Source organism: Plutella xylostella, chromosome 6 (assembly GCF_932276165.1).
Source record: "Plutella xylostella chromosome 6, ilPluXylo3.1, whole genome shotgun sequence".
NCBI classification, from domain to species: Eukaryota; Metazoa; Arthropoda; class Insecta; order Lepidoptera; family Plutellidae; genus Plutella; species Plutella xylostella.
In genome coordinates this window covers 4,161,611-4,174,569 of record NC_063986.1, presented here as the reverse complement: position 1 = coordinate 4,174,569, position 12,959 = coordinate 4,161,611, and the positions used below count along the sequence as shown (strand labels likewise).

The window sequence follows — 12,959 nt, the reverse complement described above, 5'->3', positions numbered from 1 at the left end:
CGTAACCGAATAAGTAAGTAGTTACATAAAACGTAAGTAAGTAGGTTGGTAGAAACCAAAACCAATAAAATTGGTTTTCCATTACGAATTAAAGAAACAATCGAACCGGTGGATGAGCATGATTCACTGTGAAGCCACTGGTTTTCTCACGGTCAAGGCTGGACCACTGCAAACACAAATCTTTCCTGCGCACGCGCCGCGCCACCGGTAGTTAGGGTCACTCGACACTCAGACGTTGACCGAAGCGGTCGCATCTTGTGCAATATTACCCAACATTGTTTACCTCTGACATTGTAGAGTTGAAGGCGAATAATAAAATTGTCAACATTGAAATGAAGGTGTTAGTGGTTTTGTTGCTATTGTGTGGTAAGTGTTGTTTTTTTTTTCTGTATAGTTCGAAATTCGAATCAAATAATTTATTTTACACCAGTTGAAAGAAACCTTCCGCTTCCGCTCAGCTTCCTGCCTCTCCATACTGCGAGGATAGTCATGAATATGATAGGTAGCTGTTAGGGGTTGTACACAGGACTACGTTGCGACGTCGCATCGCAAAAAACTGCGACTGTTTTAGACAGTTTTTCAGAGCAAATTTTGCTATGCGACGACGTCGCACCGCAGTTTGGTGTAAGATTACTTAAACAAATGAAGCAATAGGCCAATAGGTAATGGTAACCTATCTAATCACGGAATCGGGATTTCTCATGACGAATTGATGACTATTGGCCGATGTATTGACGTTGATGATCCAGGGTTGAGCACATTTTAACTTCAATATCGAGGAACTGATTAAACTAGCTCAAAATTTGAATTTTCCAAGCCAAACCCAGCGGCTTGGAAGGTTCCAATTTTTAGTTACATGAAGACAAAATTTGAGGATCATGGACTTTTGGAAATATGGGAAGAGTAACATAATAAATTTGCTTTATATAACGCACCTGGTGCCTGCATGTCTGAGTCGTGACCAGCATATAGGATTACTTGTGGTGGTGCAGGATATAAGGTGTTGGATGAGTGTCTGTTATACATAGAACCTATTAAATTATACATAGGTCAGTTATAAAGGTAACATATTGTAGAACCGGAAAGGTAACTAGTATGTATCTGTTGATAATTTAACAATTATAAAGTAAGCACATCAAAGATAACACGTTACTATTTTAATATAAATTTTTATTGCATATACTATAGCTACCAATATAAGCACCACCTTGGTCTTATACATCCAATCACTAAGTAGTTACTTACCTACTAATACTTTCAATCAAATCCCACACCTTTTAAAACGGGCTATAGATACGTTTCAAAACATCATATCCCAAAATCATAGAAAAATATGTAATAAAATGAGAAAAATATTTATCGGGAATTGAATTAAGTAAATCCTTGGGATGCCTACAAATTGTTTGTTGTTCATTGAACCATCTTAGGCAAAACTAAAGAGTGTTCGGTTTACGAATTATGCCAGTTCCAACAGTTTAAGGAGAGGATGTTTTGAGATTTGGATAGCCCGTAACAAAAGGATCACAAATCTACATATCCCCAGCTGGCGGCGCCTACTCGGACATGTCTCAGGACTGCGACATGGCGGCGTTCTACCTCGAGCTGGGTTGCACGCCGTCAGCCGCTGACAACAGCACCTGCCCGCAGGCCTTCACCTGCCCCGACCTGCACCCTGACCCCACCATGTGCTATTACAGGTTTGTGCCCTCTGAATAACACAAAGATCATAAAAAACTCCTGACTGCCAACTGCCCTTGGTCGTAAAGAATAAGGAAGAATCCATTTAAGTACTTCACGCTGTTGGTTTTTGACAAATCATCAGTCATTCTGGCAAATGACAAGGTATAATGATTTATTGTTGTGATGCGTTTACTTATCTCACTCACTAAAGAGATCGAGAGCATCTTTAAAGCTTTACAGCATATAAGGCAGCCTTAGGCTAAGCTATATTCATCGGATCGCTGATTTTAATTAAAAATAAAACCAACTCACTCTCCTTGTTTTTTCACACCTTCACCTAATCAGTAAACTTAATAGCCTTCCAATGAAATGGTCAACAAAAAAGTTCGCAAATACCAAAATCGGACCGTGACCTCCTCCAGCGATGTGGAAACTCGGCCTCCAAGATGCTCCGAGAAACCTACCTACAAGTTTGTTTAAAAAAGACAAATAGCATTGATTCATGTATACATACACTTTATAAAGTCTGAGTCGGTCTGAGTTTGCATTAAGTACATCAGCCAGAGCCACACAGTTATGTAATAATGCATCTTAAAACAGTTGAAGGTGACAAAGCCTAACAATTAGGACCTAAAACAAAAGAATAATGAACCTGAACCGCTTAGGTATATTTTTATAGGTATATATTATTATGTATGTATTAGATATACTTATGTGTATATATTATGTAAAATATATTGTATGTATCGGTATATTTGTATATATATTTGTAACGAGCCGTTACAAACCAACCGTCCAACACACCTACCCTCACACCGCAGCCACAAGAGCGCCCGGCGTGTGCGAGACGAGGCGGGGCACCGCACAGACGACTCCGGAGAATACAAGGGGCGCGGGGCGACCCGCCTATAAATAGCCGCCGGACCGCCGCTAGAGCACCATTCGCCACCTCCTATTCCGACGAGTGATCATTCCGTTCCCGAGATCCCTCCCCGCACCCATATCTATTCAAGTAATCTATTCACGCACACTAATCTCACATCACCGGTCTCCCCGCGAGGTAGGTTGCTCAACGGACCGAGGCCTCTCGGTTATACGGATGCCTGGGGTGCCTAGTTTAAAGCATCCGTATACCCGACTAGACCCGACACAGTGGGCTGCCTAATTAGCGGAGCGAGGTCCCCCGGATACGTACATGGATGCCTGGGTTGCCTAGTTTAAAGCATCTGTGTAAGTACCGAACTATACAATCGCCGAACACACACCGGCCCTCAGCCACATTCTTGTCGACACAAATACACTCCACAAACCCTGGAACAAGTCCACACGCACCACCGGTATTCGCCCGACCTCCTGTACCCTATATCCTTCCCCTTATTAAGATAGGAACATCCGCGTAGGCCCCTTCAGGGCCCGACCAATATAAATATCAGTAATCGTGATAAGTATTTGTGCATTTGTGTAGTGTGTTAATATTAAGTACGTAAGCTGTAAGTACCTACCTTAGATATATAAGTTAACTTGATTGTAAATAAAGCGGGTCCAGTGCCGCCTCAATTGTGTTACACTAATTAATCGGCATTATTAATTCTCACCCCGTACACCTACCGAGGTTATTTCCCTCCAGGGGCCTCAGGACCAAGATCAGGGTAGTTAGGACCGCTTCACGGTCAGTGTAGATCCCCCAGGCGACCGGGCACTCCTTCAGAGGCCGGCGTCAAGCTGAGCTAGCCTAAGACCGCTTCCCGGTACATATTACTTGAGAGTTATTAGGTAGGTACCAGCCCTAAGCACTAGGGACGTTAGTCATAAGGGTAAGTATCATATTACAATATAGCACCCAACCCCTACTCTCGGGGAAGGCCAGGCAGGTCGATTCGCCCAGGGGTCGCTCCCCGGTGATCCAGACCAGCTCCTGCCGAGCTGCTACATTACATTTGGCGCCCAACGAAAAATCCACATATTCTCATTAATATCTAATACTATTTAGCCCCCCGTAATAACACGTAATTCACTAGAAATAACCAACCGACTGACTAACCGTTCAACTTAAATATCTACCCGTAATCATTCTAAAAATAGACCGACAACCGACCGACCGACCCCGTTTCACAAAAATTACAATTCAAAAGTAAAGAGCAAATAAAATTTTGTTGGTCATTTTTATTTAAGTTGTAGTAACCGATTGCAAACTGGCCCCGTTTTATATTAGGTAAATATACAGCATCAAATGCCAACTTCTTGGATTTATAACCTTAGTAAAGAGGAATTAATAAGGGAAAGTAGGGAAAGGAAGCTACCGACCGTAAATTTAACCGTTGACAAGCTGAGGAAGCAGCTGTCCGACTACATCAGAGAAGAAGAGGAGGAGACATTCGAGATGACATCCGAAGACCAGACCAGAACCGCGAGCCAGCTGAACCTGTCATCCATCGTGAGGGAATGGAATATATCGTTCGACACCGCATGCGACCCGGTTGAGTTCATCGAGCGTTTGGATGAACTGACGTCATCAGGTGACGTCCCGCAGGACCGATTACTCCAGGTACTACCTAAGGTACTAAGAGGTAAACCGCTATTATGGTACAGAAACAACTCAGACAACTGGGAAAAGTGGGAAGACTTCCTAAATGAATTCAAACTATTCTACTACCCGGCGGGATACGAAAAGAACCTGCTCGAGATGATCATCGCACGAAAACAACACTACCGTGAATCTTTCGTCGATTACCTGACCGACATACAGACCCTGATGAGAAGGTACGGAAAAATGACCAAAACAGAAAAAGAAGAAAGAATATACGAGAACATGACCGCGAGTTACAAGTACTACATCAAGAAGCAAGACTTCACCAGCCTCGGGGAATTAATAAAACAGGCAGCCGAGTACGAGCAGATCACAGAAGAATCCTCACCTCAACAGTGGAAGCACCGACCAGACCGACACCGTCAAACACCGAAAGTTTATCCAGAAGCATCACCAGAACCGCGTAAAATACATGAAAAATACGACAAGACCACATGCTGTTGGAACTGCGGCAAAGCAGGCCACTCACATAAGGAATGCCGGGGCAGGCAAGTACTATTCTGTAGCCAATGCGGAGTCCTCGGGAGACTAACGCGCAACTGCTGCAGAAGAGAAACCAAGTTCGGAGACACGAACATAACCGCCGAAGAAAACCGACCAGAACAACGAATTTTTGAAGACGTAAAAATAGGTAAAATCATATACCGAGCGTTAGTTGATACAGGCTCCACCAGATCATACATAAGTAGAAACATTTATGAAGAGAACTCGACAAACGCCGACAAAGAAACAGTAACAGGGATGCGAGTAACCGTCGCAGACGGCAGAGTCATGGACGTGAAGCTCAGAATAGACCCAGAAATCGAGATACGGCAGAGAAAAATAATACACGAACTCTTCGTGCTACCAGCTTATTCACCGCCAAACCTAGTTATCATAGGGATAGACCTCCTAAGAAAGGCAGGAGCCACAATAATCTGGAACAACAACACCGAAACTACACCGAAAGTCACCGAAGTCGTCGCACCAGAAACAACACCACCGAACAATAATAAATTGACCGGCCCTAGAAAATCAAAATCCCGCAAGCAAAAGAAAAAACCTAACCAACAACAGCCACCAAGATATCCCGACACAGCTTCAATCCAGGAACGAAAAGAATGGTTCGAGAGAAAAATGTCCGAAGCCCGAAAATCACCAGAAAATGACCCAACATTTACAATCAAAAACGGCTCACTCCATAAACGAATTGTAAATCCGAGGTACGGGGTCAAGATCAATTCACAATCGCAGTGGAAAATATGCGTTCCGACACTGAAGAGAAGGTCGATTATCGAACAACACCTTAATGAACCGACAACAACAGGCTACGTGACCACGGGAAAAATCCTAAAAAGCATTGCCGAAACATATTATTGGCCCGGGATGTACAAAGATGTTCTTCATCACATGAAAAAGTACAAAGAACGCCTAAAATCATTGTTATCAAACTTGCTGCAACCAAATTCCACCGAACCGAAGCAGTAATAACCTACCGACTACGTCATCACCCATCGCCAGATGTGCCTAGCCGCGGTACTCATGCGATGCCGAACGAACCGATTATTCCAAACCTACCCTCAATCATCAACATAATGAAGATTGAGGACAAATAGCCATAAAAAGTTTAAACATTTTTATATTTATGACCTAGTCATCCCGTACCGTACCGCATAAAACTTTATTATGTATAATTTGTAATTTAATTATAGATATACAACCGAAAAACCGCAATCTATATTGAAAATATAGAAATAGGTAAAAATGTAAACGCAAATGCACACATTTTACACCGTCCGTCCGTAGTATAATATAATATAAGTAAATAATCGACACACAGACATGTTAAACTTATAACATCCACCTTTTTCCATCCAAGTCACAAGTAAAAATTTTGCTCAGACTTAGAATAAAGATTGTTATATTTTTGAACGCAGCCCAATACGTTACTCTGTGAACGTACACAGGTTAGAATTTTAGTTGTCAAGTCAATGTCAAGTGTCAAACCGAGCGAGTAAATTTCAGCGCAAGGGCACATGCCGTATAAATTTTAATTTATTTGATATGTAAACAATTTAAAACCGTAAAGCTAAAACCGTATACCTAATGTAAATAACAGGAAAATGTATATCAGTACACAATAAGTAATATACACATAGCCTACAATGTAAGTAAAACCAACCATGCATTTTATCCTTGCTCATGTCTTGTAAAAAAACAAAATATTCACATCTTTTATGTAGAAAAGAATCCCGAATATAATATACCGTTTCCGTCCGAACTTACCGGCACCAAGCAGGGATGAAATGCTCATGGACAACACCGTGTAACTTTTTTTTACCAAAGCTAATAATATTATACTGTGTAAAATTAACCTGATATAAATATCTAAGTAAATAAAATATATCCTGAATCCAGATGATAAAGTAGGAACCCGTTTGTAAACAAATGCACCACTACACGCACCGTTCTCTTAATTTTTCCTTGTATGTATCTACATGACCTGTGAATTTTTACCAGGTAAAAATTCTTCTGCTGAGGGGGGAGAATGTAACGAGCCGTTACAAACCAACCGTCCAACACACCTACCCTCACACCGCAGCCACAAGAGCGCCCGGCGTGTGCGAGACGAGGCGGGGCACCACACAGACGACTCCGGAGAATACAAGGGGCGCGGGGCGACCCGCCTATAAATAGCCGCCGGACCGCCGCTAGAGCACCATTCGCCACCTCCTATTCCGACGAGTGATCATTCCGTTCCCGAGATCCCTCCCCGCACCCATATCTATTCAAGTAATCTATTCACGCACACTAATCTCACATCACCGGTCTCCCCGCGAGGTAGGTTGCTCAACGGACCGAGGCCTCTCGGTTATACGGATGCCTGGGGTGCCTAGTTTAAAGCATCCGTATACCCGACTAGACCCGACACAGTGGGCTGCCTAATTAGCGGAGCGAGGTCCCCCGGATACGTACATGGATGCCTGGGTTGCCTAGTTTAAAGCATCTGTGTAAGTACCGAACTATACAATCACCGAACACACACCGGCCCTCAGCCACATTCTTGTCGACACAAATACACTCCACAAACCCTGGAACAAGTCCACACGCACCACCGGTATTCGCCCGACCTCCTGTACCCTATATCCTTCCCCTTATTAAGATAGGAACATCCGCGTAGGCCCCTTCAGGGCCCGACCAATATAAATATCAGTAATCGTGATAAGTATTTGTGCATTTGTGTAGTGTGTTAATATTAAGTACGTAAGCTGTAAGTACCTACCTTAGATATATAAGTTAACTTGATTGTAAATAAAGCGGGTCCAGTGCCGCCTCAATTGTGTTACACTAATTAATCGGCATTATTAATTCTCACCCCGTACACCTACCGAGGTTATTTCCCTCCAGGGGCCTCAGGACCAAGATCAGGGTAGTTAGGACCGCTTCACGGTCAGTGTAGATCCCCCAGGCGACCGGGCACTCCTTCAGAGGCCGGCGTCAAGCTGAGCTAGCCTAAGACCGCTTCCCGGTACATATTACTTGAGAGTTATTAGGTAGGTACCAGCCCTAAGCACTAGGGACGTTAGTCATAAGGGTAAGTATCATATTACAATATAGCACCCAACCCCTACTCTCGGGGAAGGCCAGGCAGGTCGATTCGCCCAGCTGGGCTATTTTCTATCTCGTTGACAACTCTCTTCACCGTGATCTTACTGTCAAAAAGCAAATTTTGACACTATTCGTATTGTGTATGTTCGGTTGGGGTTGAATAATGACGTCATAGTTGGTATGGGCTTCAATACCCACCGGCCGCCATCTTGTTAAAATTTTGTATGCGAATATTTTATCGAAACCCGAGATTGGTATTTTGTATCGGATAGTTGGAATCATAAGTACTAATTTGGGTTGGCCAACCGTCTTGTCTTGGGCAACTAGTAAATAGTAGCTTTTAAACCATAGAGTCACCATAGAATGTAGAAAATAACGTTTTTTTTTTTAATTGTGAGGCTTCTTCTTCTTTCTTGTTCTTATGATCTTGAACAAAATAATATTTCTTTGATGTTTGTTTTGTGAATCTTGCAAATTTTTGGTCTTCCATAATTAGTAAATACTCGTAGTAAGTAATTAGTTAGTTAGAAGGAAATTATTTCAGTAGGTATTTGTTTTTTTTCAGTAAGTATAGGTACCTAACTGTTGTTTTAAAATTGGTTTCAGGGGACTCTGGTTATGCTCTGCGGCCGTGGATGTTAACACCTATCCTCAATGCAGCTGTAGGATCCCCAGAAGAACACTACACTGATCTACACTGCCGTGTCAGAAATACTGTGGAGCGGTGCATTGGGGCCCTTAGAACACGCTGGAGATGTTTGCTGGCACACCGTGTGCTTCACTATGAGCCCACCAAAGCTGCGAAAATAGTAAATGACTGCTGTGTACTACAGAATATAGCTAATGCACACAATATACCAGTGACGACAACTTGCCTGTTGCTGGTAACATTCGGGTGCAGCATATTGGTAACGTGGCTTATGGTGCTGCTGATGCAGATGCAGGGCGCATGAGGGCCAACCTTGTCCAGAGGCTGTGAATTTCAAGGAACTAAAATAACCTGACTCTGATAGGCTGATTTTTGCTGTATATGTATAATTTAGTAATAAAGAACACAAGTTATATTAATGGCTTTCATTTTTGATTTTAAATCACAAAACTTTCCATCACATTTTGCTTCTACCAGTCTTACTATAATCATTATTAAAATATTTTTTCTACTTTAACCTTTAAGTTATGATTGCACATTGCCACTTTACATGTGAATGCCCGTCAGAATTTTTGACCAGTTTTTGTAACTCCAGACCCAATTGAATATAATTCATATAATTGTAATGCTGCACTGCCCCATAGCCGACGTGCTGATTGTATGCCTGGTGGGCCGGGAGGGAACCGGCCAACAGCAAGCTCTTTATGTCTTTCAACGAACTCCAACAAATTGTCCATTTGTCGATCTGAGACTTTTCTTAAAGGTGCCATCCTGGAAATAAAATACAATATTAATTGCCTATTCAATCTTTTTTCTTGGCACATGATATATGCCTCACAAAAATATTACTAACAAGCACAACCTGCACAAATATGAAGATTATTTAATGGCTCAGTGATCAATCTACATTTAATAACTGAGTTCCCAGTACCAAGTGTTAGATCTCAATCATCGACTTATATTACTATCGTATCGTACTAGAAATCATTGATCTCAATGCTTTTATTAAGAACAATAAATGTTCATTTTTCACGACTTTGTAAAAAATTCCCATATTTCGTTCTGTGTATGACTAAGTTTAAAATTTTAATAGTAATACGTTAATTATGTACTTACCTTAGATATAATGAACAATTAAAATACAGGATTCAGGTAAGTAATTATAAAAAAACACACACCAAAATCAATCTCTGTTTTGCATGGTTCCTTGCAGTTTGTTTTGACAATCATTTGACAATAGCTTCCAGTATCACCATTTTTCTAAATAATGCGGCAAACTAAAGATTTGATAAATGCAGTAGTCGTAGTTTGAAGTGAAATGAAGTTTTCATTTAGTCGGCTAACCAAATCACAGAATATTTTCACAAAAATTTTGCAACCTCTAGTGTATCGATAAATCTCATACCCACTATTCGTTTAGTGATCATGACCGAGATAGCCGATGCCAAAAGATGGTCAGAAACCCATCATAGATTTATACGGTTGGAAATCGCGAGTCCATGACACCCGAGATAGAAAATCACCCAGCAGGGGTCGCTCCCCGGTGATCCAGACCAGCTCCTGCCGAGCTGCTACATTACATATTTATATATGTTAATTAGGTATAATATTAAGTGACTTAGGTTTACTATTCTTTTCCTTTTTTTTAATTCTTCCTTTTTTTAAATTCTTTTTTTGTACACCTTATTACCTATTTTTCCTGTACCTCCTGCGGGTTGACTGGCAGAAAATGCTTTTAGCGTTAAGTCCACCCTTTGTACTTTTATTTGTAATATTTGTACAATAAAGAGTTAAATAAATAAATAATATTTTGAAATTAAATGGATTGGGTACTTTTCATCCTCTTTCCACGACAAAACTTTTCAGACCAAAAAAAGCTATGTTAGGTGTCGACTATAACAGTTTCTTTAAAGAAAACTCAATCAAAACACCAACTCTTTCCAGAGGAGTCGCTTACAAGGACGGCGCGATGATCCCCGAGTCGCTCGTCAGGAACCCCTGCTCCATGTACTGCAGTTGCTCGCTGCGTGACGTCACGCCACAGTTCCATTGCGTGGCCGTCGACTGCCCAGAGTTCTTCAACTCTGACGAGAAGGAGCAATGTATCTACACGTATCAGCCCATGGAGTGCTGTCCGACGGCCAAAGTTTGTGGTAAGAGGCAACTTTTGATTACCAATTCGAAATAGCATAAGTGATGAGGTTGATTTTCTCATTACATATCAAACTTAGACTGACCGTTTAGGTTCTAGAACATGATGATCGTATATGCGCTACTTATGGTTATCATAATTATTATAAATTTATTATGACGGTATTGTCTTACCTCCCGCGGAACAATGGGCTGAAACGATGGTATCATCCTAATGCATAATTTATTTCAATTTTCAATCACATTATTAACTGGGTACCTACCATAAGTGTTTCCTGGAGAATCTTTAAATACCATGTGCACTAGCAATATAAATATCGCTGTACGTACATTATTGGCGGATCGATACATTATCATCTTTAACTTTCTCATAGACCAACGCGTTCTCTACTCCTCATAACATAACCCAAAACCATTTCCAGGAAAAGACGCGATCGCTAATCTGAGCACATGTGAAGTGGACGGCAAAGTCTATCTCGAGGGTCAGACCTTCAAGAAATCGCACAAGACTTGCGTCTGCTCAGCGCAGTGGAACGGTAGTACCGACAACCCCGCCGACTGCCGGGAGGTGAACTGTGGCATCGAGATCCACTACCAGGACAAGCTGATGAACCGCTGTGCGCCGGTGTTCGTCAACGCTCGATCATGCCCCTTCACTTTTGAGTGCCGTAAGTTTTACAATTTGATATTTTTAAAGATACTTAACGATAACATACTTTGTATTGCACACAAACAGAAACACAAAACAGAATGTTTAACTAAATGTACCGAATTTCTTCCAGAGAACCACATTAATATTTTCTTTCTTCTCACTTTCTATCGTGTCGGTTACGGTTACAATCCTCTTGATACGATTCTACGCTAGACACCTGTGGTTGGGAGAAACACGTTCAGTGTTCAAATCCTAACTATGACTGTTTCTTCCAGAGACGCCCAAGTCCAAAATCATCCGTGGCCTGAACGTGCGCGCGGCGGACTCGGAGTGTGTTTTCGGCAACATGACCCTGGCCATTGGAGACGAGCTGGTGGCCGACGAGCCCTGCACCATCTGCACCTGCCAGGTGCCGCCCTTCGTCACGTGCATCAAGAAGACCGCTTGCGACAACTAGGGGGAGAAGCAGACCGCTTGCAACGACTAGGTCTATGGCGGCGTTGATGGCCGAACGGCCACCGCTGGCTAAACTGAGTTAGTTTAGCTTAGCTTGCATAGTTTAGCCAGTTTTTCATACATGTGCGACTTGTGCGTCCACCGCAAACTATGCACTATATATGAAAAACTGGCTCAATCATGCGAGCTAAGCTAAACTAACTTGAACTTACTTAGTTTAGCCTGCGTTGGGCGTTCGGCGAAACTCGTGATAGATGAGTCTGTGTATAAAATCTACTCAGTGATGCAATGTTGGCTGTAGGCTGTAGTAAAGTAAATAAATCCGCCTGTTTCTGGTTATGAAAGTCATTGTATAAATATTTACTGTATTTAAAGTAGGTATGTGCCCAATCTGAACACCGTTTATGGGAAATGGATTTTAGAAGCTTTTTTACCTGATGATCTTTCGGTTTTGAAAAGTTATGTTCTTCCATTTTCTACTGACGATTTTAATATCGTTAACTAAGCGGATAAGTATTACCTATTAAACTCATAATAAAAATAAACAAAGCATGCTGTGATGGTGAGCTGGACTGACGATGATGAGGAATATCCTGAAGGATAGTGATACGGCTACATATACTGTTTCCTTTAATATTTATTTGCTATATAAAAAGTTAAAAACATTAAAAATATATCTTTGTATTTAGTTATAATTAAATCTATTTACACTATGTACACAGCCTTGATGACCTTTATAAATTAAAACTTAAGGATGTTGCGACTCTTATCTATATTGTACTTATCGAGACTAGACTTAACTTAGTTTTATACAATCTCTTTCAAATCAAAAGTAGATATTTGTAAATTAATTACGCTACACTTTGATCTATTTATTACTTACTACTATTTACTGACAATGTTTACGTATAATTATGTGTTAATATTATAACAAGCTTTAATATGAAGCTTTTTAGAATTAAAATTATATTTAACTATTCAACGCAGCTAGTTAGGTACTTACTTAGAAATAGTAAAAATAAATGCATCCCTTATCAATCATCTTTTTGGTTGCTTACTTAGTCATAAGTGGTAAAAAACGTAACGTACTTAATTAAAAAAATCATTTAAAGAACCCTCCGAGGTAAATTCGATTATACTATTAAAGAGGAACTAATCATCCAATTAACTCTAGTACTATTCAATCAACTGTAACT

General features: G+C 41.1%; 1 protein-coding gene and 1 long non-coding RNA gene across 2 annotated transcripts; both read left to right on the top strand.

Moving 5' to 3' along the window:
• The first annotated feature begins 120 nt into the window (after positions 1–120).
• Positions 121–12,862, top strand: LOC105385999. Its single transcript, XM_011556470.3, has 5 exons — positions 121–366; positions 1,544–1,697; positions 10,449–10,657; positions 11,078–11,323; positions 11,583–12,862. The coding sequence occupies exons 1-5, from the start codon at positions 333–335 to the stop codon at positions 11,762–11,764; spliced, it is 825 nt and encodes a 274-aa protein (XP_011554772.3). The 5' UTR covers positions 121–332; the 3' UTR covers positions 11,765–12,862.
• On the top strand, positions 5,913–7,469 carry LOC125488619. Its single transcript, XR_007266353.1, has 2 exons — positions 5,913–6,413; positions 6,767–7,469. It is a non-coding gene; the product is annotated as an uncharacterized LOC125488619 (long non-coding RNA).
• Positions 12,863–12,959: the final 97 nt, after the last annotated feature.